Raw genomic sequence first — 27052 nt, forward strand, 5'->3', positions numbered from 1 at the left:
TGTGGTCCATGGGTTTAAGCCCCACATGAGGCTCTGTGCTGACAGCTCAAGGGCCTAGAGCCTGCTTTGGATTCTGTGTCTCTCTCTCTCTGCCCCCACCCCTCACTCACACTCTGTCTCCCTCTTTCTCTCAAACATAAATAAACACTAAAAAGAAACAATGTTTGGTCTGCCATCAATCCCATCAAGAGTATGTCTTATTTCTAGAAATTTGAATTGGGCCTTTCTTTTTAGATCATTCATATCTCTATTTAATATGGTTTATTTTTTGGGTCTGGGTGGCTCAGTCAGTTGAGTGTCTGACTTCAACTCATGATCTTGGGGTTCATGGGTTCAAGCCCTACACTAGGCTCTGTGCTGACAACTCGGAGCCTGGAGCCCGCTTCAGATGCTGTGTGTGTCTCTCTCTTTCTCTCAAAATAAATAAATAAGCACCAAAAAACAAAAACAAAACATGGTTTACTTTTTTTTTTTAAGTTTTTATTTAAGTAGTCTCTACAAATCACAACCCTGAAATCAAGTCGCATACTCTACCGACTGAGCCAGCCAGGCATCCCAACATGGTTTACTTTTAACCTAATTGTGACAGTATTTAAAGTGAGTTTTCAGTATTTAAAGTGAGTAGTTCCAGTTAAGCATCTGACTCTTGATTTTGGTTCAGGTCATGTTACCATGGTTTGTGAGTTCGAGTCCTACACTGGGCTCTAGTGCAAAGTGTGCTTGGGATTCTCTCCCTCTCTCTCTCTCTCAAAAATAAGTATTTTTTTAAAAAGTAGGCAGCATATAGTTAGACCTAGGTTTTTGTTTGTTTTGTTTTTTAATCTAGTTGACAATCTCTTTTTATTGGGGTATTTAGGTCATTCATAATTAATGTGGTTATGTTCAAATAATGTGCAATTTGTTATTTATTCTATCTGGTTTTGCTCTCCTTTTTGTCTTTTTCTACCTTCTTTTGGAGTAGCTATGTTTTATGATTATTTATATCCTTTGTTGGCTCATTAGGTGTAACTTTGTTATTTAAGTGGTTCCTTTAGAGTTTACAGAATGTATCATTCACTTAACAGTGTATCTTCAAGTTATCATACTTTTCACATGTAGTACTAGAATCTTGTAATAGTATACTTCAGTTTTCTGCAGCCAGATCAGTTTCGTTGAAGAGATTATCTTCTGGATGCTCCTGGGACACTTTTTTTTTTTTTTTTTAAACCCTAGGATATATTTTTAGGGGATGGATAAACTGGCTTTACATAATTACACATTAGCATTTCTAACTCCATATACTTTCAGAATCTTTAAAAAATATGAAGAAATTTCTGGCATTTAAACTTTAGGCCACCTTTGAGTCAGGTTACATTCAACCAACAAAGCAAACTAAAGCCATTCTAACTGAGCTTACACATTAAAGCCAGAATCCATTCATGGTCAGCCCATATTGTTAAGTTTGCCTGATCCAAATTTTTATTCCTTTTTACCATAATCCCACAAATGTTTCCCAGGATTCTCTTTATATAAGCAATATATATATATAAATAAATACTTCATAACTACATTGTGTTTATCCAAGGGATGCAAATTAAGTTAGTTGGTTTAATTTTCTTTCTTTTTTTTTTTTTTTTTAATTGAGAGAGGACGCAAGTGAGCAAGGGCGGGGTGAGAGAATCCCACAAGGGGCAGAGAGAAAGAGAGGAAGAGAGAGAGAAGCGGGGCTCACCCAAAATGGGGCTCAAGCTCACCTAATGTGGGACTCAAACTCATTAACTGTGAGATCATGACCTGCGCCTAAGTCAGATGCTTAGCCGACTGAGCCATCCAGGCACCCCTCACCACTGTATTAGACTGCTTTGGCTGTCATAACAAAATAACACAGAGTGAGTGTTTGAAACAACAGAAATTCATTTTCTTACAGTTCCTGAGGCTAGAAGTTCACAATCCAGTTTCCAGCAGATTTGGTTTCTGGTCAGGACTCTAGCTGCCATCTCCCCATGTCCCTGCAAGGCATTTCCTCAGTTTGTCTGCACAGACAAAGAGCACTCTGGTGACTCTTGTACTAAGGACACCAAACTACTAAGATCAGAGCCCTACCCTTTGACCTCATTTAATTTTAATGACTTCATTAGAGGTCCCATCCCCTAATATGGCCACACTGGGTGTTAGGATTTCTACCCCTGAATCTAAGAGGACACCAACATTCAGTCCATAATATTCCACCCTTAACCACCCCCCAATTCATGACCTTTTTGCATGCAAAACACATTCCATCCCAACAACCCTCAAAGTCTATCATTCCAGCATCAACTCTAAAGTCTATATAATCTAAGTCTCATCTAAATCAGATATAGGTGAGACTTCTGGTACAATTTACCCTGAGGCAAAATTCCTCTCCAGCTGTGAACTAAAATTAGAGAGGTGATTCACTTCCAAAAAAAATGGTGGGACAGGGGTAGGATAGACATTCCCATTCCAAGAGAGAGAAATTAGAAGAAAGGGGGTGATGAGTCCCAAGCAAATCCCAAACCTAGCAAAGCATATCCCATTAGATCTTAAGACTCAAGAATAATCATCTTTGGAGTGCCTGGTTGGCTCAGTCAGTGCATCCAACTCTTTTTTTTTTTTTTTAATGTTTATTTATTTTTGAGAGAAGCAGAGAGAAAGGGAGACACATGATCTGAAGCAGGTATCAGGCTCTGAGGTGTCGGTGCAAAGCCTGATGTGGGGCTGCACTTCATGGATCACGAGAGCATGACCTGAGCCGAAGTCCGACACTTAACCAACTGAGCCACCCAGGCACCTCTCGGTGGGTCCAACTCTTGATGTTGGCTCAGGTCATCATCCTGGGGTTGTGGGATGGAGCCCCAAGTCTGGCTGTGTGCTGAGCATGGAGACTGCTTAAGATTCTCTCTCTCTGCCTGTCCCCCGGCTCTCTCACTCTCTAAAAAAATTTTTTTTCCTTAAAGCATGGAAGCTAATAATACAGGCTTTAAAAAAAACTAATGATCTTCGGTAATTTATCTTTGGTTATGCTCTGGCTGGTAGGCATTGTAGGCAGGACTCATAACAGTCTTGCAACTTTACATTCAAACCATCAATTTTACATTCTGCGTGTCAGTAGAACGTTAAGCTCCACGAAGGGTATTTTTGTCTGCACTTATAGCTTTTGTATCCCCAGCACGCAGAACAGTGTTTGCCACATTTTATAAGCATCTGCTGAGTGAATGAATGAATCATTAATCCCTTTAATGGGGAGGCGCTCTGATTGTGGTTGTGTAACTATGGGGAATGAGTTTTGCACTGGGAGCTCCTCAGTTTAATCATTTGGGCTGAAATATTGAATACAACCACTTCCCTTTCTTAGAGTTTTTTTTTTTTAAGTTTTTAATTTTAAATACAATCTACCCCCAAGATCAAGAGTCACATGCTCTACCAACTGAGCCAGAGAGGCCCCCTCAGCACTTTTTTTTAAATGTTTTTAATTTTTTTTTTAATTTATTTTTGAGAGAGAGACAGATAGACAGAGTGTGAGTGGAGGAGGGGCAGAGAGAGAGGGAAACACAGAATGGAAGCAGGCTCCAGGCTCTGAGTTGTTAGCAGAGCCCAACGCGGGATTGGAACTCACGAACCGTGAGATCAGGACCTGAGCCAAAGTCGGATGCTTGGCCGACTGAGCCACCCAGGCGCCCCCCATACACCGCGCCCCCCCCCCCGCGTCAGCACTTTTGATGCAAGGAATTTTCCATCTTTATGGAAGGAAAATCTTGCCCAGCCTTTGGCTCCTTCCACCATGGGAGAGCCACGATTCTCCACTGGCTCTGCCCCTTCTGTTGACCCCTAACAACCACCAGCCACAGTTTCTCCTACACAAATCATACCAAGAGCTCTATGTGATTCTGTTTACCTACTCTCTAACCAACGGCTTTTTCAGCGGTTCTCTACACCCTAGACTGGCCTGAAATGCCACTTTCTCCACAAAGCCCCCTCTAGCCAGCATTCCCAAGATGCTAGCCGGGTTCCCTCCCAACTGTTGTTCCCTTCGGCTCGGGCTTCCTCCCGGTCGAACTTCTACGCTGGCTGCGCCCACCCGGCTTTTCCCTAGCCTTGAAATCAAAGTGTCAAAGTCCGCCACCTTCTCGGCCCGTCCTGAGAAGAATTCTGGGCAGGCCCGAGTTTCTGAGAAGCTAAGCAGTTTATGCACTGCCCCTGGTGGAAGTTGTAAATTCGGGGCCCAGGGGGTCAAGTGGCCTGGAAATGAAGTGAAATAAAGCGTTTTCAATAGCTTCTCACCGTCTTGGGCCTTCCCCTGAAAAACAGAAAAAGAGATGACCCCCGCCGTAGGGCAATAGGTGGAGAACTGGCGGCTCCCTTCAAGTAGCCTGGAGCGGGCGCTGCAATATGACGTCACAGAGGCCGAACCTAGCGCCAGAATTCGCGTCTCTGGAACGACGCGCGCTGACCCTTATCGGTCACCATCCTTTCCGTTTCTGAGGGTCTGGGAGAGGCTGAGGTGGGACTCAGGGGGGTCTGTGGACACAGAGGCAAAGTGTTTAGAGACGTGGTACCGTGGTTTTCTCCAGTGGTGAGGAGCGAGGCCATCGCCAGGTCAGTGTCGGTTCTGGGAGTGTTTCGGGGCCAGGGAGAGCTCGTTGGTTTTTTGTTTTTTGTTTTTTGTTTTTCAAACCTCGGAGCTCGTGGGGGTCGGTGTTGGGGGAAGCTAGTGGGAATTCCCGCTGGGGTGTTCTGTGTCGGAGGGTCACGTGGGGGTTCCGTGTTGGGACGTGCACTTGGAGAGAGCAGCGCTGTGGGGTGTCTGTGGTCGGGGAAAGCGGGAGTCGTGTCCGTGTCGGTGACCGCCTTTGGGGAGTTCCGTTGTTGATGCTTTTCACATCCTTACTTTTAAAGATGGGGTTTCTGGCCACTTGCGTCCATGTTTTACTGTATGTTCTTATTGAAAGTACATGTTTTCAGTTTTATTTCCTGCCCATGTAATGACATGCCCAAACTCTTACATACTCCGGAAAATAACTCTTGTTAAAATATAGTGTATTTCGCTTTTAGTGTTGGGATCAGTTTTGTGTAGGTAGTGACATAATTTTATCAGCTATTTCCATATTTTTAACTCTGGAAGTTTTCATCTTTCTTTTTTTTTTAATTACTGCAGTTATGTTCCATCAAGTGGGTGCTTTAATTTGGGTGGAACTGATGAGGGTTAGGTCCACCACTTTCTGGAACATTTGATGGATTTCCTTTAACCCAAGTGTTTAAAAAGGATCTGACCAGCTGTGGTGGTAATTTTTCCACATGTGTCTTAGACATATCTGGTTATGTTTATTCCTAAATAGTTTATACTGTTGGGTTGCCTGGGTGGCTCGGTTGGTTAAGCGTCGGACTTTGACCGAGGTCATGATCTCACAGTTCTGTTCCAGCCTCGCACCAGGTTCTGTGCTGAAAGCTCAGAGTCTGGAGCCCGTTTCCGATTCTGTGTATCCCTCTCTTTCTGCCCCTCCCAGGCTTGTACTCTTTCTCAAAAATAAATAAAACATTTAAAAAAAAATAGTTTATACTGTTGTTGTAATGGTAAATGGTGTGGTTTTTCTCCATATGACCGCACTCCCTCTTTTTTCTTTCTTCTAATTTTATATAATGCACAAGAACAAAACTTTAAAAGGTACACTTATTCTGTCACCTCAGTCTACTACCGTTACTGCTACTAGCTTATAAATCAATTCCTTTATATTTTCTAGTTGACTGTTTTTGTTATCTGCAAATAATTTTGGTCAGGTGGCAAGTGTATGGACTGTGGAATAAGAAGAACCTGCTTCTGCCTCTGACTTGGGTAGGTTAATGTCTGAGTCAGTTTCTTCATTTGTGAAAAAGCTATCGTAATTCCTAGTTCATAGCGTCATTATGAAAATTAAATTAGCAGATGTTCTTTAAATACAAAGTGTAGTGCCTGGTACCTAGTCTAGTCTGAATAAATGGTAGCCATGATTTATCAAGCTTTATTCCTCTTTCTCAAAGATCCCCCCCACCATTCTCAAAGATCCCCCCCTTCCAGCTTTAGTGACATATAATTGACATATAACATTCTGTAAGTTTAAGGTGTACAACTGTGTTGATTTAATATACTTATGTATTGCAAAATAATTATTACCTTAGGTTAGCTAACACCTGCATCATGTCACATAATTACTGTTTCTTTAAAAAAAAATTTTTTTTTTAACGTTTATTCATTTTTGAGAGACAGAGAGGGACAGAGTATGAGCAGGGAGGGGGCAGTGAGAGAGGGAGACACAGAATCTGAAGCAGGCTCCAGGCTCTGAGCTGTCAGCACAGAGCCCGACGCGGGGCTCGAACTCACAAACTGTGAGATCATGACCTGAGCCGAAGTCGGACGCTCAACCGACTGAGCCACCCAGGCGCCCCCATAATTACTATTTCTTTTATGTGGTGAAAACATTTAAGATCTACTTGCTTAGATCTTAAAGCTTTCAGTTCTATGGTACAGTGTTGACTGTAATCACTATGCTGTATATTAAAGCTCTTTGAATCACTTAATAAAATTATTTTCATTTATATTTTTCCTCTCTCTAATATTTGCTTTACAGATGGCTAGATTTCCCAGTGTCTTATATTCCTGGGAGAAACCATACTTCTCCATAATGATTTGTTCTTTTAATATGTGGTTGGGTTTTATTTGCTAATATTTTACTTAGTATTTTTGCGTCTAGAAATAAAAAGATGTCTCAGATTTGCTTTAGAATAATCCAGTGGTAGAGGGAGATGAGTGGTGGTGTAGATATACAAAATTAGGTTTGCGTTGCTAACTATTGAAGACACAATGGATGTGAGGAATTTGATTATACTGTTCTTTCCTCTTTCTTTGTGCATGGGGTTTAATTATACTGTTTCTTCTTCTTTGATTTGGAATTTTTCATAATAAAATTTAAAAATATTTGCTTCTACATTTATAAGTGAAACTGAGCTGTACTTTTCTTTAAGAGTATTTTTCAAGTTGGGGCACCTGGGTGGCGCAGTCGGTTAAGCGTCCGACTTCAGCCAGGTCACGATCTCGCGGTCCGTGAGTTCGAGCCCCGCGTCAGGCTCTGGGCTGATGGCTCAGAGCCTGGAGCCTGTTTCCGCTTCTGTGTCTCCCTCTCTCTCTGCCCCTCCCCCGTTCATGCGCTGTCTCTCTCTGTCCCAAAAATAAAAATAAAAAACGTTGAAAAAAAAAAAATTTAAAAAAAAGAGTATTTTTCAAGTAGGGGCGTCTGGGTGAGTCAGTCCAACTTTTGATTTTGGCTCAGGTCATGATCTTTCAGTTCGTGGGTTGGAGGCCTGCATGGGGCCCACTGCTGTCAGCACTGAGCCTGCTTCAGATCCTCTGTCCCCGTCTCTCTCTGCCCCTCCCCCCACCAAATAAATAAACATTAAAAAAAAAATTAAGTGGCGCCTAGGTGGGCCAGTTGATTAAGCATCCTACTTTTTTTTTTTTAATTTTAATGTTTATTTTTGAGAGAGAGAGAGAGAGTGACAGCATGAGTGGGGGGAGGGGCAGAGAGTGGGAGACACAGAAATCTGAAGCAGGCTGCAGGCTCTGAGCTGTCATCACAGAGCCCGATGCAGGGCTCAAACTCACGAATTGCGAGATCATGACCTGAGCTGAAGTTGGACGCACAACTGACTGAGTCACCCAGGTGTCCCTGGGTCTGACTTTTGATTTCAGCTCAGGTCATGATCTCATGGTTCGTGGGTTCCAGCCCCACGTTGGGCTCTGTGCTGATAGCCTGGAGCCTGCTTGAGATTCTCTATTTGCCCTCTCCTTTCTCTCTCCCTCTCTCTCAAAAATAAATAAATTAAACATTAAAAAATTATTTTAAAGTATTTTTCAAGGGGCACCTGGGTGGCTTAGTCAGTTAAGCATCCAGCTCTTGGTTTTGGCTCAGGTCATGATCTCACGGTTCGTGAGTCTGAGCCCACATTGGGCTCCATGCTGGCAGTGTGGAGCCTGCTTGGGATTCTCTCTCGCCCCCTCTCTCTGCCCCTCCCCTGCTCATGCTTTTTCTGTCCCTTTCTCAGAAATAAATTAATTAATTAAAAAAATTTTTAAGCATTTTTAAAGTATAAATGAAAAATTAAAAAATAAGCTATTATAACAACCTAGGAGCACCAACTCATCCTAATCCCCTTCTTCTCTAGAGGTATTCTTATCCTAAAAACGTTATATTAAATTTGCCTGGTTGTTAACTTTATGCAGATGGAACCATAGGTTACCTGTCCTTTTGTATCTGCCTTCTTTTGCTCAGTATTTTGTTGTGAAATTCATCTAAATTGTTGCATATAGCAGTAGTTAATTTCTTTTCATTGCTGTGTAGTATTCTTTGGTGTGATTATATTATGTATCCATTCTGCTATTAACAGACATTTAGGTTGTTACTGACTTGTGTCTATTATGAGTAGTGCTGACATGAACATTTTTGTACTTTTTGGTGCATAAAAGCTGTACTGGGTATACACTTAGTAGAATTCCTGAAGTGTAGGGTGTACTAGATACAAGGAGAAATGACAAATGCCCAGTGGTAATGGGAGTTCTCAGCACACCTCTCTCAGTAACATAGAACAAGGAGAGAAAAAGCTAGAAGGCTATAGTTTAACAGTGGTCGGCAAACTTTCTGTAAAGGGCAGCGAGAGTAAATATTTTAGGCTCTGCGGGCCAGATGGTCTGTCTGCACCTGCTTAGCTCTGCCATTGTAAGATGAAAGTAGCCATAGAAAATACATAAACAAATGGGTATGGCCGAGGTCTGGAAAAACATTATTTACAAAAACAGGTCACCAGCCTACGATAGTGCTAACCCTGAACCGTTAGAATAACATGATTAACAAGAATAACATGATTAACAAACTTGATTGATGTGAAACACTCCACCCAACAATTTTCCTCAGATGCACATAGAACATTTATAAAAAGTTTGCATGTGGTAGGCCATAAAGCCAGTCTAAACAAATTTCAAAGGATTGAAATCATTTGGAAGATTTTCTCTACTACAGTGTAATTAAGCTTAGAAAGCAATACCAAAATGATATCTAGAAAAATCTCCATTTTGGGGCGCCTGGGTGGCTCATTCGGTTAACATCCTACCCTTGATTTTGGCTTAGGCCGTGATCTCACAGTTCGTGAGTTCAAGCCCCACATCAGTCTCTGCACTCTTAGCACCAAGCCTGTTTGGGATTCTTTCTCTCTCCCTCTCTGTTCCTGCCCTACTCATGCTTGTGCTCTGTCTTAAAAAAAACATTTTTTAAAAAGAAGGAAGAATGAAAATCAATGTGTAAGCAAGCATCTATGTAGTTCTCTCTTTTTCTAAAAATATCTAGTGATTAGTATTTTATTTATTTATTTTAATATTTACTTATAAAAAAAATTTTTTTAACATTATTTGTTTTTGAGAGACAGAGAGAGACAGAGCATGAGCAGGGGAGGGGCAGAGAGAGAGGGAGACACAGAATCCGGAGCAGGCTCCAGGCTCTGAGCTGTCAGCACAGACCCTGATGCGGGGCTCAAACTCACAAACCCCGAGTTCATGACCTGAGCTGAGGTCGGACGCTTAACCAACTGAGCCACGCAGGCACCCCTAATATTTATTTATCTTTGAGAGAGAGAGAGAGGGAGAAAGAGAGAGAGAGAGAGACATAGAGTGAGCAGGGAAGACACAGAATCCGAAGCAGGCTCCAGGCTCTGAGCTGTCAGCACAGAGCCCGACATGGGGCCCAAACCCATGAACCACGAGATCATGACCCAAGCTGAAGTCAGATGCTCAACCAACTGAGCCACCCAGGCGCCCCGTAGTGATTAGTATTTTAAAGTGCTGGCTTCATACAATTAGTACAGAAACTTCTCCTACTTTACTGTGATCTGTGAGAGTTTATATAATACCAGAATCATCTGTACTGTAAACTTTAGGTAGAAGTCGTCAGGCCCTGATGACTTTTTTCTTTTTAACTTTTTTTCATGGAGATTCAGAGTAGAGAGAACATTACAATTTATGCCCATCACCAAGCTTCCACAATTATCAACTCATGGCCAGTCAGGTTCATCATGCCTCTGCCACTTCTGGTTTTTCTCTGGAGAATGTCATAGCACATCCAAGGCCTGTTGTCCTTAAACTTGTAAATATTCTATTGTGCATCTCTAACTGGTAAGGTCATTTAAAAAATTCATAACCAGTAGGCCATTTTCAAATGTATCAAAATGAATAATTCTTTTATTTGATCCAAGACCCAGTGCCTATTCATATTCAAGTTTTTTCTGATATTGGCAATGTTGCCCTTAACATTGGATTGTTTGAGTTATGACCCAAATAATGTGCATTACATTTCCTTCTTATACCTCTTAGGTCTCTGTTATTCTTTAACAGCCCCTCTTCTGTTTCCTTTTTTCCTCCTCTTATGTGTCAACATGTTGCATTAAGTATATGGCACCATTAATGAAAGATTCTTGCCAAAAGAGTCATCAGACCTCATAAGTCCAACTACCCAGTTTATAAGAAAAGTTTAGGGGAGGTGGGGAAGAACAAGTTAAACTATAGAATGATGAAGCACTCAGCCAAATCCTGAAGCTAGGGTATCTTATGGGCCAGGGTACTTGTTTTCTTCTGTCCTCTCTTCATTCCTTCTTAAAGCCTATGGCTGTCGATTTACAATGACTTGCAACATCTTTAGTTTTATTTCAAGTGCAGATTTTTTTTTAATTTAAAAATATTTAATTAAAAAAAATCCTGTGGTATTGCAGGGAAGAAAAAAGACGTGAATTCCATTTTCCCAATCTACAGAGCCAGCTATAACAGTTATTCACATTGTTATATTTATTTTTGTGTGTATAAACACGTACACACACACACACACACACACACACACAGATATAGATGTATTGCTTTACTTTGGCAGAAATACAGTATCATATTATATACATAATGAGTAGAAATGTGCTTTGTTCATTGAGCTGTATAGCGTGGACATTTTTTATTTCCGGAAATATGTATTAACATATTAAATAATCACATAATATTCCATTAGGTAGAATATAATTATTCATTCAATTAATCCTCTATCAGTGAACCAGTACCTCAGGGGTTTCTACACACCCCCTTTCCTCAAGTTCAGTAATTTGCTGGAACAGCTCACAGAACTCAGTAAAGTAACTACTTTACTTACTATCACCAGTTTATTATAAGAGATACAAAGGAACAGCCAGGTGAAGAGGTACATAGGGTAGTGTCCAGAAGGGTCCTGAGCACAGGAGCTTGTGTCCTTGTGCGGTTGGGGTACACCACCCTCTTGGCACCTCGAAGTGTTCACCAACTCAGAAGCTCTCCAAACCCTGTAATGTAGGAGATTTTGTGGATTAAATAGGCCTGATTGATTAAATCATTGACCAAGCTCAATCTCCAGCCCTTCTCTGCTTCCCAGAGGTTCCAGAGGTGAGGCTGAAAGTTCCAACCCTCTAATCATGCCTTGGTCTTTTTGGGGACCAATCCCATCCTGAGGCTATTTGGGGACCCCCAGCCACCAATAAATCATTGGCATATAAAAGCTACTCTTGTCTCTCTCCAGAGAGTCCAGGGATTTTAGGAGCTCTGTGCCAGGAATCTGGGACAAATACCAAATATCTATTTCCCATTGTACCATGAGTCTAAGGAAGTAGCCACTCCATTCCTAGGTTTGTAACAAAAAGAATACTGTATCTTATGAACTGCTTTTTAAAATATCAATTTAGGCTTTTCTCCTGTAACCTATTAATTTATTTTAGTGGCTACTAAAATAAAGGGCTAATAAAATAAAGAGGTTGGCTGCCAACCTGACATCTATGCCCCTTAAAAAAAAAAATCCCTATTTTATTTAGACAGCTATCCATCTGGGAACTTGACTTTAACATTCAGTTCAGCAGGAAATGCAGATTAGTCCTACCAGTCAGGGTACGTCGTCCATTGCCATTCTCAGTTTCATTGCTGTGTTCCAGGCGTGAACATTTTATGCAGCTCTGATCTGTTAAATGTGAGGGAAAGTCTGCCAAGGAGCTTCTTGGAAACAGTTGGGTCCTTGATCTCCATTCCTAGAGATCTCAGTTGTAAACTCATTCCTATCTCACTCCCTAGTTGCTGCCTTGTAGGGTGAAAGCAGTATTCAAATTGACTTCATGGTGTTGGTGTCCTCAGTGTGGGTTTCCAGTTTCCAGCATGGCTCCAGGGCTTGGCCCGTGGGGAGACTGATCTCTGATCTGCTGCTACTGAGGCAAGAATGAGGCTGCATTTGCTTTCCTGATTATGTGGAAGGAGTTGGCTGGGGGTGGACAACAGATATTACAAGAGACAGTTGCAGGGGCTCTGTTTTTGTAACTGTGACCATATAGCCACTCCACAGTATGGCCACTCCACAGTGTGATGTGCCAAGGGAGTAAAGTTCATAAAGTGCATGAGAAAGAGAGAGAGAGAGAGAGAAAAAAAAACCAAAAACTGTATCGTGAGGCTATTGGAAAAGGGATATGTCATAAAGGAGAGAGGCAGATGTGGATTCAGATCCCACGTTGCTACTTAGGAAGGATGTTAACCTGGACAACACACGTCACCTGACCAAGCCTCAGCTTACTTGCGCTTAAAATGGAGACAATGCTTGGGGCGCCTGGGTGGCTCAGTCAGTTAAGCATCCGACTTCGGCTCAGGTCATGATCTCGCGGTTGGTGAGTTCAAGCCCCGCGTCGGGCCCTGTGCTGACAGCTCGGAGCCTGGAGCCTGTTTCGGATTCTGTGTCTCCCTCTCTCTGACCCTCCCCCGTTCATGCTGTGTCTCTCTCTGTCTCAAAAATAAATAAACGTTAAAAAAAAATTTTTTTTTTAAATGGAGATAATGCTTACCTTATAGAGTAGTACTGAGGATTAAATAAGACGATGGTCATGATTTGTATAGTACCTTGGTCTTCAAATGGGATAATTGCTCCAGTGCAATAAACAAAAATTTCAGGGATGTGTAGGCACAGGTGGGTTTAAGGCAGTTTCCAAAGCCACCACTTATATACATTATCTTTCCTAAAATTGATCTGTGTGAGAAATTGACAGCAGGCAAGACCATGAGCCGTGTTCTTCTCCCATTTCTTTCACATCCATTCTTGTCCAACTTCCCCCCCCCCCAAAAAAAAAAAAAAACAGACATTCCCCTCACCCATTCCGTATCTTCCCATGGAGCGTGGCCTCATAATGTAAAAGCTTCCTGGGTGTTAAAGAGACAGAGGAAATGTTGGGGCCTGTTGTTAGAATCCACACAGCCGAAGAGAGCTGTGGTCCCAGGTGTATGTCCTCTTGCCATTGAATTTGCTCTTGAATCCACAGGTTCTAGTCCAGGGGAACGAGGCATTATTGGTCCTAGAAGGAGGAGGTTCCAGGCCTGGGAGATCATCATTTCTGGCAGCAGCCTGACCTGAGATACCTTGACTATATCTTCTGGGCAGGCCCAGAGCAGACAGAAGACAGAGCATATCCTGGAGTTTCTAGCCCTTTTTTAAGAACAAGAGAAAATGACCAAGGCCCAGGTGAGGTTTGTTGTACCTTTCTGTCCTTTGTTTCCCAGTGGATTTGTGGAAGCTTCTAACAGTTTGATAAAATGAGACAGTATATGTTGATAAAAGTCAGGGTCTGTTGGAAAATAAGTTTGGGTTATAATCTTCAAATCTGGGCAAATAAGGAAGCAAGGGATATGTATAGGTCCTAGGGTCCATACAAAGTCCTTAAGGATGGGAGCTAAATGGCTGTATAAGGCCTTGTGGGCTGTCTTAGCTTTGAATTTGTGTCTCCTCCTCTTGGCAGCTGTGGTACTAAGAAAAACACGAAATATTACATGATTTGCAGTGTCTGTGAGGAGAAAGCAAACCATTTCTTCAGGGAAAGTAATCTCATTGCTCAGAGAGTCTAAGAAATTTCTTTTCCTAGCTCTCCAGAGAGATTTTGTGGTAGACAGTGTCCTCGATATCAACCATGTAATAAAGGCATAGGATGCTTCCTTTGGCTTTTTCTCATCGTGTTCCTCAGAGTAAGCTCAGGGGGTAATGCCAGAGCAGAACTGGATTGGACGGAATTCTTCAAAAGCAGTGCACCTTGACAATAGAACCTTCCAGCAGTCCACACTTTACCCAGGAATAAAGCCTGGATTATTTAATAGAATGAATGGGCTGCTTGACCTTTGAGCCATTCTCCATGAAGAATTCTGCCATTTGGCGGAAGACAGCTAAAAGTTCCATTCTTTGATAACAGCTTGGAATACAGATAGTGACAATGCTCCCTCTATACCTTTTTGTTTGTTTGTTTTCTAGGGAGAGAAAGAGAGAGAGGATGCACCTGCACGCATGTTATGTGTGAGAGGAGCAGAGAGAGAAAGGGAGACAGGATCCAAAGCAGGCTTTGTGCTGACAGCACGGCCCCTCCTTTATACCTTCTTTTTTAACTTTTTAAATTTTTTAATGTTTAATTTTGAGAGAGAGAGAGAGAGTAGGGGAGGGGCAGAGAGCTAGGGAGACACAGAATCCAAAGCAGGCTCCAGGCTCTAGGCTCTGAGCTGTCAGCACAGAGCCCGATACAGGGCTCGAACCCACAGACTGTGAGATCATGACCGACCTGAGCCAAAATCGGACACTTAAGCAACTGAGCCACCCAGGCGCCCCTATACCTTCTTAACCACAGGTTCAGAAAAAGAAGTCAGAGTCAACTATTCTTAGTTTGGCCTTTGTATTTTTATTTTATTTATTTTAATTTTTTTAAATGTTTATTTATTTTTGAGAGAGAGAGAGAGAGAGAGAGACAGACAGACAGAGCACGAGTAGGGGAGGAGCCGAGAGAGAGAGGGAGACTTAGAATCTGAAGCAGGCTCCAGGCTCTGAGGTGTCAGCAAAGAGCCCGACACGGTGCTCCAACTCATGAACCGTGAGATCATGACCTGAGCCAAAGTCAGATGCTTAACTGACTGAGCCAACCAGGTGCCCCTGGCCTTTGTATTTTTAAATACTTAATGGTGCATGGCTATATTTAAATGTAAAAAAGTCAAGCAAAAAGAAGTATTTGCACTAAAAGAGAATATCCCCTTTTACCTTTTCCTGCCCAACCCCCAAACCAAGGAGTAACAGATGTTAATAGTTTGGGTCTCTGACTAATCTCTGTACAATTAACATATGGTAGAATATATTTATACACATTTCTATATGCATACGTATGTGTATATGTTAAGATTTTTTAGGGGCGCCTGGGTGGCTCAGTCAGTTAAGCATCCGACTCAGCTCAGGTCATGATTTCATGGTTTGTGAGTTTGAGCCCTGCATCCGGCCTGCTGCTGTCAGCTCAGAGCCCACTTCAGATCTTTTCCCTCTCTGTCTACCCCTCTCCCATTCTCAGTCTTTTTCTGTCTCTCTCAAAAATAAATAAACATCAAAAAAATCTTAAATCTATAAAGATTTTTGGTCTTTAATCTATAAAGATATGTCTGGAATACATATATACTAGTTGGGGACTTGATTTTTTTTTTTTTTTCATGTAAGAGAATGCCTTGAAGATCATTGATACCAATGTTTATATCTACCAAATTGATTTTAACGTTTGCATGGTATATTACAGCATGGAGGTGCTGTAATACATTCTTGCCTGCTTTTGATGGGTGTTTAGATGATGGATAGTTTTTCACTTATAAACAAAGAATGAACATTTCCTTCTGCACATTGTTTTGTCTCTGAAAATATTTTTTTTCGAATATTATTTTGATACTCTTTTAGCCTACAAAGAACTAATTAGTAGAATTCCATGGTGCTGTTGGCTGAATGTTTGTGTTCCCACAAAATTTATATGTTGAAATTTTGCCCCCCAGGGATGATGGTGTTAGGCGGTGGGGGCCTTTGGACCAGCAGGTGGGCCCTCAACAGAATACAACCATGCTGGCTCCTTGATCTGGGATCTCCTACCTTCCCCAACTGTGAGAACTAAATTTCTGTTTTTATAAGCTACCCAGTCTGTGTTACTTTGTTATAGCAGCCTGAGACTAAGACACAGGGTCCTGTGGTATGTGAAATGGTAACCGTGCACATAATTTATCACAGGAAGTCAATCAGAACGTGTTCCTGTCCCACTTTTCTGCATCATCTGTTCTGCCTTAGAGTGCATTGGCTTTTGTTGTTACAGGCACCGTTATCATTTGAGGACGTGGCCGTGAGCTTCTCCCGGGAGGAGTGGCGGCTCCTTGTCCCTGCCCAGAAGGACCTGTACCGGGACGTGATGCTGGAGAACTACAGGAACCTGGTGTCAGTGGGTGAGGACAGCATCACAGTCAGTTGTCTTTCATTTCTCATTGCATAGAACCCATAGTGTCTCTGAAATATCTCCTGGTTGGCACTAACATGTGGTAGGGTATAGACTTTTATTTTCCCGTTTGGCCCTAGAGTGTATACGCTCTCCCTTCCCCCAGGAAAAAGATTTTACTTTACTGAAGTACAAATGATGCATAAACTTTCTCCGGTTTATGTAGGTGCCCAAGCTAAAATACTTGGTGGCAAGTCTTCAGTGATTTCCCATTTTACAGGATACCAAGCCAGCGAACCAGATTCACTCTTCCATTTGGAGCATGGAGGACCACTGTGGGCAGTAGAGGGAGCAGCTCCGAGGCCACCCTGTCCAGGTGAGTGACTGAAAGGAAAACCAAGAAAACTAGAATTCCAGTCGGTCAGGGAAAGGTTAACTCTTGGTTGTGTGGAGAGCTTTTCTTATACCAGTTGGTGACACAAATATAATCAACTCCTTTCTGTATCTTTGTTCTTTATTAGGGCTGTTCTTTGTCAGCTATTAAAGGATGAGGTTTTCCCCACACCCCGTTTTTTTTTTTTTTTTCTCATTTCTAGATCTGATTATAGTCTGTCCCACCTTGGATCCATACTCTCCTGCCTCAGCTGTGCACACCTTCTTCCTTATTTATTTATTTATTTATATTTATTTATTTATAGAGGTCTCCCAGGAGTGGGGGAGGAACAGAGGGAGAGGGAAAGAGAGACTATCAAGCAGGCTCTGCACTGTCAGTGAGGGGCCGGATTCAGGGCTCGAACTCGTGAACTATGAGATCATGACCTGAGCCGAAATCAAGAGTCAGATGCTTAATTGACTGAGCCCCCCAGGCGCCCCTCCCTTTCTTTTTCTGCAGTGTTCCCACTTCCTCTTTTCTGCCTGCTTGCTCTCAAACAGATGGCTTTGGACTTGGCCCAGCTCTCATCTTCTGCACATCCCTGCTGCCCCTTTTGAAAGGGCTGATATCCCTCCCTGCCAACTCATGTCCCCTGAGGTCATCTGAAACCACACGTACCTTGTCTCTCAGGGCACCTCTATCTATTTCTTCACCCTCTGCTTCCCCAACTTGCAGGTTCTGTTGTTTTTTTTAATCTTCTGCTTGATTCTCATATTAAAAGTTTCATTCATTGTCAAGGCCTAAGCTCCTGTCCTGAGAGAGTCCCAGGTTGGGAGAGTCCCAAATTGACCTCTTCTGCTAACGTCTAATCTGCACTGTAATGCAGGTATGTTGCCAGCCACCAGGGCAGCTGCCCTTTGACGTCCTACTCGCCATATGCGAAACCAGAGTCCTCCTTTCTCCTAGATGATGTCTTCACCATCATAGAGCGTATTCATATATACTGACGAGTTAAGCTGTCTGTAGTCTGACAGTTATTCCCAAGTGGACACCTGCCCTTCTGTAGTCTGATCTGACCTTTAATTCTCTATTTTGCCTGCACCCAGGATAATTATCCTGTGAAATCCTTTTTCCTTCTGCTTCAGTGCCGGAACCTGAGGTCATTTTTCCTCCTGGTGAACCCTTTCATTCCTAGTGCATTTTACTTAGTTTCTGCTGTACTGCTGTTCACACTGGTGCCTGGTCACCGGTGAGTTTTGCCTTGAGTTTTCTGTATTTCTCTATTACTTTTTGGAAGGACTTTGCTGTTTGTATTAAATTTGTTGTTTTGGGGTGCCTGGCTGGCTCAGTCAGTGGAGCATGCAACTCTTGATCTCAGGGTTGTGAGTTCGAGCCCCGCATTGAGTGTAGAGATTACTTAAAAATACAATCTTTAAAAAAGCTCTTTTTGTTGTTTTGGAAAGGCCTTTGGAAATTGCATGCACATGCTCAATTCCCACCTCAGAGTAGGCTGTGATCATTTAGACTTGGATTGCTGAGTTGCTGCACTCACCCCCACACTGGCTGTTTGCAGTTTTTGGTTTGTCCCTTTTTTTTCTTTTCTTTTGAGAGAGAGAGTATGAAGGGGAGAGAGGGGCAGAAGGAGAGGGTGAGAGAGAATCGTAAGCAGGCTCCACACCCAGCACAGAGCCTGACATGTGGCTTGATCTCATGACTGTGAGATCATGACCTGAGACAAAATCAGGAGTCAGACACTTAACCGACTGAGCCACCCAGGCACCCCCGGTTAGTCCCTTTTTTTTTTTTTTTTTTAAATTTTTTTTTTTTAATGTTTATTTATTTTTGAGACAGAGAGAGACAAAGCATGAACGGGGGAGGGTCAGAGAGAGAGGGAGACACAGAATCTGAAACAGGCTCCAGGCTCTGAGCTGTCAGCACAGAGCCCGACGCGGGGCTCGAACTCACGGACTGCGAGATCATGACCTGAGCCGAAGTCGGATGCTTAACCGACTGAGCCACCCAGGCGCCCCAAGTCCCTTTTAATGGTATGGCTGCATTCCTTTGTGGGCAGAGGGCATTAAAGCAGTGAAACTTAATGAGAAAACATGAAAGTGAGAATTGGTTAAAAAAAAAAAAAAAAAAAAAAGGCCCACATATATTTAGAAGTTGAGAAGATAAGAACCCAGCCAGGTAGAGTGAGAAGTATCAGGGCTCTGGAAGGAGGAGGGTCAGAAGATGTCCCAGAAACAAGCCACAAACTTATTCTGGGGAGGCAGAAGTGATATATTTTATTGAATGCCACAGATACCACAGTGTCCAGTGAACTAACGGCTGGCATCTATGCATTTGATTGTGTTGCATTTTTACGTCCAGATACTGCCTTCTTTTTATCTCCCCAAAGTTCCAGTGCACACTTGGAACTCCATCTTCCCTAACGTCTCTGTACTCTGTCTAAACTGCACTGACTCAGTCATGATCGACAGGTGTTATTGTATTGCTTCGCTGGTTAGGATGAGGCTTCCTTTTCCATACAGAGAAAGGGTGTCTATCTCACTCTTCCTTACTGCGTACAGACTGCATAATCATTCACGTGCATCTGTTCATCACATCTTGAAAATAGGTCTTGCTTCGGTTTTTTGTTTGTTTGTTTGGTTTTTAAATCAGGGATCTGCGTAAACTGTGTGGGAAGTTTTTCAAACCACAGACTTTGTCTCTTAAGATTTATCTTCTGATCTACTCGGTATGGGGAGGGTCCTGAGCAAATGAGGTTGGAAATGCTCGCTAGGCCAGCTGTGCTTTGATCCCTGTATTAGAACTGCCACCCAAATACAGCTCCAAAAGGTTCAAATGTAATGAAGGACAGAAATACCTTCCAAGTGTCCAAAGTCCTCAGTTGCGAAGGGTTGACAGAGATGCCTGAAATTCTAAAATTGTTAGCATTTGATTATGAGGCATAGAAGGGACTGTTTTTGTAAAGTTAGAGAAAATTGAGCTTTGATAAAGTGTTACAGAAAGAATGAAGTACTTTTTGGAAGCATGATAAAATAATTTCTGCAAGAAAGATGTTAGAGTTTCAAATAAAAATGATGATGGAAGGCCTGTGGGTCAGTAAAAAGATTTTGGAGATGGAAATGAGGAAGGCAATTGAGAGATGAGACTATGTGAAAGGAAATGGCTGATTACTGTGGATTTTATGTTAATAATTGGCTTAGAAAGTGTGACTTTGGTTCTGTCTGAGCTTTTTTTGCTATTTCTAGAGAGTCTTGCTTGATAGATAGCTGGGTAGTAGCATTGGAACAATAAGAAGTTAGAGCTTGGAGCTCTAGAATAAGTGGAAGATAAGGCAGGTCAATGTTTTGTTCCTGGATAGAGGATGATTCTTCAGAATCTCTTAACTGGTGCCAGAGAGGAGATAGGAATAGAGATTAAGGAAGAATGTAGCATTAGTTGAAAGGAAAAAATTGGGAGATGAGTCTATCAAGTAGATTATAATGGCAAATATGGATATTACCGTATATACGGATGTGATAGTCTGTACTGTGCCGTCCATTGTGTTGGCCACTGGTCACATGTGGCTACTTAAATTTATTTAACATTACGTAAAGTTACAAATTCAGTTCTCCTGTCACTTTGGTCACCCACATTCAGGTGCCCAATAGCCACACACAGCTAGTGGGTACCATATTAGAAAACACAGATATAAAACATTCCCATTGTTGCAGAAGATTTTATTGAATAGCACAGTACACAGTTGCAGTATGATGAAACTGAGGAGAAGCTGATGTTTCCACCAGTTAGGACAGCTATACTCTTCTCTGGGGCAAGGGCGGATGGCCCAAGGACCTATTTTTAAATTCCAGGTGGACATATACGTGTCTGGATATATTGGACTGAGGGAGGTTGTATCGTTTTTACATAGAAAGTTGAAGTATTGGGTACTGTACTACTCTAAATAGGTAATTGGTGTTATTATAAAAGTTTAGTTTTGATGTGCAGGTGGAATGAGAGGGGAAAGGTTTAGTAACAAGGGATTATTGACTATTTTTCCTCAATAATCTTGGGATAAGATTCCGTAGATCCTGCATTCTGATTTTCCAATTTCAGCCCTTTCTTATGAAAACCTCCATTGTTTATATGTTTGGTCAGCATTTGTTTGATGTTTCTGGATGGGACTTTCATATTCTCTTTGCATATCACTCTCCCAAAACTCTTAAGACTTGGAATTCATGAATTCTTGTCCAGGGCCTTCCCCTTTCTCTGTCCATTACCTCATCTGGTTCTGTGTAGTCCAAATGTTTAAGTACTGTTTATATACTCAACTTAAAATTGTTATCTGAAGTCTGGAACTTTCTCCACACTCCTAGATCTAACCGGATACTTCATATTTGTTCTTGAATGTTTATCTCAGACCTGATGCATTCCTCAAAACGGAACGCTTGATTCCCCACACATACCAAACCTAACTCCCTGATTTTCCTCATCGTATTAAAATGGCACCAGTACCCTACACAAATGCTTAAGCCACATATCGAGGAGCTATCCTCAATGATTCCCTTTTCTTCTTCTAGCACTCATTCTTGAGTGAGCCTTCTCTTTTCCTCCTGTCACTGTCTTTCCCTTCTCTGTACTATGTCCTTGTTTTTGTACATTTCTCTAACTCCATTGTAGTCAGTCACAGTGAAGCTGCTGTTACCTCTTTTGAGCGGGGGAGAGGCAGAGAGAGTCAGGGAGAGAAAGAATCCCAAGCAGGCTCCACACTCAGCACAGATCTCGGCACAGGACTCAGTCTCACAACCGTAAGATCACGACCTGAGCCAATATCGAGTTGGATGCTTAACCTACTGAACCATCCAGGTTCCCCAGAAGGTGCTGTTACCTCTTGCCTGAACCCTGCTATAGATTCTTGTGTATTCTTTCAATATTTTCACCTCTCCAGTTCATTCTTCATGCAACAGCCATGTGACATTTGGAAATACCAATTCAGAATGGGTTGTATTCCTGCCAGAAAATGTTTGGTGGCTTCTGGCCATCGCTCTTAGCATAAAATCCAGTTTTTTTAAACTTTTTTTTTTAATGTTTATTTATTGTGTGAGAGAGAGAGAGAGCACACATGTGCATGCAAGCAGGGGAGGGGCAGAGAGAGGGGGAGATAGAATTCCAAGCGGGCTGCGTGTTGTCAAGTGTAGAGCCCAATGCAGGGTCTTGAACCCATGAACCTCGAGATCATGACCTGAGCCAAAATCAAGAGTTGGATGCTTAACGAAATGAGCCACCACCCAGGCACCCCAATAGAAAATCCAGTTTCTGACAAAGTCTCCCTATATCATCTATATGGTCTCAGTTCTGCCTCCCTTTCCAAACTTACCTGTTTCTACTTCACTCAAGCCAAGGACATAATCCAGGTGCACCAGCCTCTCTTATGTTTCTTGATCATGCCTAAGATTTTCTGCTTCTGAGTTTTTGCATTGGTTGTTCCTTTTTGGAATGTTATTCATCGAGTTATCTGTATGACACCGCCCATTCTTACCCTGTGATGTCACCTTAACTTCCTTGTCTCATGGATGATTATTTTATCTAAGACTAACCTACCACTACTCTGTCACCTTCTTCATACACACTGTTTTGCACGTTCTGTAATTTTTTTATTTCTTTGGTTACTTGTTGATCCTCCCTTCCCCCCATCTTTTTCTCTGTCTTGTTACTAGAATGACAGCTCCACAGAGACAGAATATATAAGTTACCTTAGTGTGACCGATATATTGTAATTCTAATATTCAAACATAGTATGGTAATATTCTAATATCATATTCTAATGTATTCCCAAACACCAGCGCATTCAGTGTTTGTTGGATGAAAGGATCCATCCCCTCCATCTTCTTTTGTTCTGTTCCAGTCACAGTGTGGTTCTGTTTTTACTTGTCTCCATTTTGCAAGGTCCTATTTGGAGAGAAGCCTAAGTTATATTTATTCATTGTAGACTATCCATTGTTGTTTCTAAAGTACGTGTTTTTCCTTTTGCTGTTTTATAGTGTTGTCTTTTTCTCACAGAGCACAGGGTACATTTCTCTTAGACTTCGATCTTAGAGCTAGCCCAAACCATGGCTTTTTTTTTTTTTTAACCTTCTTTTCCCCCTAAAATTATCATGGATGTTTTCATTGTTCTTTTTCCTAGAAGAAATATGGGAGATTGACCATATGCAGTGGCAACCAGAAAACCAAAACGAGATTAAAACTTTGGAAAGATGTCAGCAAAATTATGCACTTGGAAATAATTTCAATTTATGCAAAAGTCTTGTTCCTTTAACACAAAGACACAATAAATTTGGTTCACATTGTAAAGGTTTGAAATCACATTTAGGTTTTGTTCTCCAGAATAGAAGATATGCAGGAGAAGATCGTGATGAGTTTAGTGGATATGGGAAATCCTCTGTCTACATCCAACAGGATACAACTCTTACTGGAATTAAATGCACTAAATCACAGCTCGGTGAACATCAAAAAACTTACGCAGAAGAGAAACCACATGAATGCAGTGAGTGCGGTAAGGTCTTCTCCAGGAAGGCACAGCTCATTAGACATCAGAGAACTGAAAGAGGAGAAAAGCCCCATGGATGCAGTGAATGTGGGAAGACATTCATGAGGAAGATTCAGCTCACTGAACACCAGAGAATTCATACTGGAGAGAAGCCCCATGAGTGTAATGAATGTGGAAAAGCGTTCTCTAGGAAGTCACAGCTTATGGTACATCAGAGAACTCACACAGGAGAGAAACCCTATGGATGCAGTGAATGTGGAAAAGCCTTCAGCAGGAAGTGCCGGCTCAATAGACACCAGCGATCTCACACTGGAGAGAAACTCTATGGATGCAGCGTATGTGGGAAGGCCTTTTCCCAGAAGGCATACCTCATTGCACATCAGAGACTTCACACAGGAGAGAAGCCTTACGAGTGCAGTGAATGTGGAAGAACTTTCTTTTTTAAGTCAGACCTGACCAAGCATCAGAGAATTCATACAGGAGAGAAACCTTATGAATGCAGTGAGTGCGAAAAAGCCTTCAGGAGCAAGTCAAAGCTCATTCAGCATCAGCGAACTCATACTGGAGAGAGGCCGTATGCATGCAGTGAATGTGGCAAAGCCTTTGCCCACATGTCAGTCCTCATGAAACATAAGAAAACTCATGCAAGAGAGAAAACTATAAATTCACTGAAAGTGGAAAAACCTTCCTCAGGGAGTCATAGCTCTTTATACGTGAGTAAACTTGCCCAGGAGCAAAACCAGATAAACACGGTGCCTGTGGAAATACCTTCTTCGGGAACTCAGCCCTTGTTAAACCTCAGTGAGCTCCTTGCGGGTAGAAATGTAGTGTTTGTGGAACAGCCTTTTCTAAGAAGTCAGGCCTCAGTAAGTAATCTGGAGTTTGCACAGGGAATATGTCTTGCAAATGCAGTGAATGTGACCACACCTTCTGTAATAAATTATATCTTATATGTTACAGACATTGTGTAGAAAAGAAAATCCTCTGGTACCAGGATCTATCTGATACTAGAAAAGCCTTTAGCAAGAATCCTCCACACATTCTATGTGAGAGCTCATTGTGGACAGAAATGCTGTGGAGGCAGTGGTGGTGGAGGCTACGTCTGTGAGAATTCAGACTTATTAAATATCCATGAAATCCCAGTCCACAGAAATGCAGCTATTGTGGGGAACCCGTTTCCCGGAGATGATTATCTCCATTGCTATCAAAGAATTCCCACAGGACCAGAACATGAGGAAAGAATGTGATGATGTTTTCAATGATAAGTGGTAACTAATCACATGCCAGAGAAGTGTAGAAAGATATTAGAGACACTGAATACAGACAGCATTTTTAGTAAAATGTGGAAGAACTCATAGGAAAGAGAGACCCCTGAATGCAATGAAAGATGGAAATTCTATCACCAAACTAACTAATGTGTCACAATTTTATACCTTGGGAATGAATCTGGGAAAGACTTCTCTAATAAATGAAATCTTGGGCACCAGGAATTGCGTTATGTAGCAAAAACCTATGAATATGATGAATGTGGAGATACAACTGTATTAGTTTCTTATCGCTGCTGTAACAAATTACCATAAATTTGTTGGCTTAAAATAACAGAGATGTATTATCTTATAGTTCTGGAGGTCTGAAGTCTGAAATGCATCTCACTGGGCTCAGAGCAAGGGGTTGGCAGGACTGCATTTCTTTCTGGAGGCTCCAGGGAGAACCTGTTCTCTTTGTCCTTCTAGTTTCTAGAAGCCGCCCAAATCTGTGGCTTGCAGGCCCCTTCCACCTCATAGCCAGCAATGGCCAGTCAACTCCTCCATCACTCTGGCACTGCCTCCTGCCTCCCTCTCCCACATTTAAGGACCTGTGTGACTACATTGGGCCCACCCAGATAATCCAGGATAACCTTCCTATTTAAAATCAGCTAATTAGCAACCTTAACTCCACCTAACTACCTTGATTCTCCCTTGCCTTATTCTCTGACATATTCACAGGTCCTGGTGATTAAGATGTGGATATCTTTGGGGGGCCATTATCCTGCCTATTGCAGACCACCATCTGGCACCCAGTGATTTGTGTCCATACCACATGGAAAATACATTCGCTCTATCCCAGCACCTCCAAATGTCGCAAACTATTAACAGCACCAACTCAAAGTCCAAAAATCCCACCTAAATCTTATCAGCTCAAAAGCTCTAAATCAAGCATTGGGTGAGGCTCTGCATACAGATTGTCCTGAGGCACAATTCCTTTCTTGACTGTGAGCCTGTGAAACTCCAGAAACGAGTCACATGGCCCTAAAATACCCAATTGCGTCTTTTACTTCAAATGCCCTGTGCCCTGTAGCGTGACACATTTACAGGTTCTGGGGATTAGGACATGAATGTCTTTGGGAGGTCATTTTGTCTACCACAAAAACATTACATTTCAGAGAATTCATACTACAGTAAATTCCTACCTAGCCATTAAATAAATGTAGAGAAGTATGTTCTCAGAGAAGTAATTGTCTTTAGTTATCATGGTCCAAATACAGTAACACTTTTCCCTGAAATCAAGGAATCTTACACTTGTGTCATTAGATGTGATCACCATGGAATGCTCTTGAAATATGGAAATCAAGTGATACACTGGAGAAGAACTAAATGTTTTAAAGGAACATGAGATTTATGTGCTGCAGATGTTGTCAAACGTATGTTTGTATCTATTCTGAAATTGTATAAATTATCCCGTTCTGAGTATGGTACTCCATACCACACCTAAGTGTGAGAATTTTTCACAGCCAATTCCAACAGCCCTGTTTCTTTAACAGTAAATGTTTAATGTATATACCCTCATTAAATAATGAAAAAGATAGAAAAATACAGGAATGGACCGCAGACATAGGGTAATAGGGACATCAGGACAGCTATCTCTCAGAGAAAGGAAACAAATGAAGGAAGCCTTACGATTGCCCCCAGCTTATAGCCTGGAGAGAGTTTCCACTCTGCAGCATAGGGAGAGGGAATCTAATCAGATCCTGGCAGTCTGTGAACTGAGACAGTTTAGAGTTCGGAGAATTCAAAGCGACTCAAATTCACCGGGCAGATCACAGGAGAGGACAGAGCTGCACCCAGGGTGAGAGCGTTCCCCCATATGATTTTCAGTTGTGAGCAGCACGTGTATGTGTGGAAACTCCCAGGGCTGGAGAAAGAACCACTGGAAATGAACAGGCAGAACCATCCTTGGAGGTTGCACACGTGGGGAATAATTTGTGTTTCCACCAGCTGGAATGGAAACCCCTCCTAACATCGGGAGAATCACAGTGGGACTTCAGAAAAATAGTGACTCTACTGGGTGATTCATGTTGGCTCTAGACTAAAGGCTGCTCTGAACCCTCCTGACAAAGGAGAAATGCAAGCGGCTACCAACGCAAACTGTTTCCAAGTAATTTAACTCCTTCCCAGACCAGAGCCCAGTAGTATTTAAAGAATAGAAAGGAATCCCATCGACCAACAATGTCAAACTCAGTGTCTGGCATCTAGTCAAAACCTACCCAGGGATGCAAACAAAAAAACAAAACAAAACAGGAAAACAGGACGTGTAAACGTGAAGAAAAGTCAATAGAGACCCAGAATTGGCATGGGTGACAGAATTAACAGAAAATTATGTTAAAAACAGCCATTGTAAGTGTTCTGTATGCTCAAGAAGGTGGTGTCAGGTGGATTATAAGAGTTATAATTTACTGGGGTTTCTCTCCACAGGAGCAAAGGGATAGATGAGGCTCAGTCTAGTCACTGGAGCCCCTAACCCCAGGTTGTTCAGCCTCCCAGGAAGAGGCCAGAAGATCATTTCCATCAGTGAGG

General features: G+C 42.1%; 2 protein-coding genes across 14 annotated transcripts in view; one reads left to right on the plus strand and one right to left on the minus strand.

Moving 5' to 3' along the window:
- Window positions 1-4373, minus strand: part of ZNF613 (zinc finger protein 613) — a 77025-nt gene extending 72652 nt beyond the window's left edge. The window contains exons 1-2 of the mRNA XM_058708379.1: window positions 4279-4373; window positions 1905-2012 (exon numbers count right to left, since the gene is read on the minus strand). The gene's annotated coding sequence lies outside the window, so the exon portion shown is untranslated. The remainder of the gene's footprint in view (window positions 1-1904; window positions 2013-4278) is intronic.
- Window positions 4374-4427: 54 nt separating this feature from the next.
- Window positions 4428-27052, plus strand: part of LOC131499863 (zinc finger protein 577-like) — a 52007-nt gene continuing 29382 nt past the window's right edge. For 2 of the 13 annotated variants that reach the window (XM_058708354.1, XM_058708353.1), the window contains exons 1-4: window positions 4437-4593; window positions 13369-13568; window positions 16195-16321; window positions 16538-16687. In XM_058708354.1, the coding sequence (XP_058564337.1) occupies window positions 13554-13568; window positions 16195-16321; window positions 16538-16687 (292 nt within the window). In that variant the 5' untranslated portion in view covers window positions 4437-4593; window positions 13369-13553. Of the gene's footprint in view, window positions 4594-5735; window positions 5828-13368; window positions 13569-16194; window positions 16322-16537; window positions 16688-22856; window positions 24631-27052 lie in introns of those variants that run through there. The other 11 variants (XM_058708346.1, XM_058708357.1, XM_058708348.1 and 8 more) reach the window with 11 other exon arrangements.

This window comes from Neofelis nebulosa, chromosome 17 (assembly GCF_028018385.1).
Source record: "Neofelis nebulosa isolate mNeoNeb1 chromosome 17, mNeoNeb1.pri, whole genome shotgun sequence".
Lineage (NCBI taxonomy): Eukaryota > Metazoa > Chordata > Mammalia > Carnivora > Felidae > Neofelis > Neofelis nebulosa.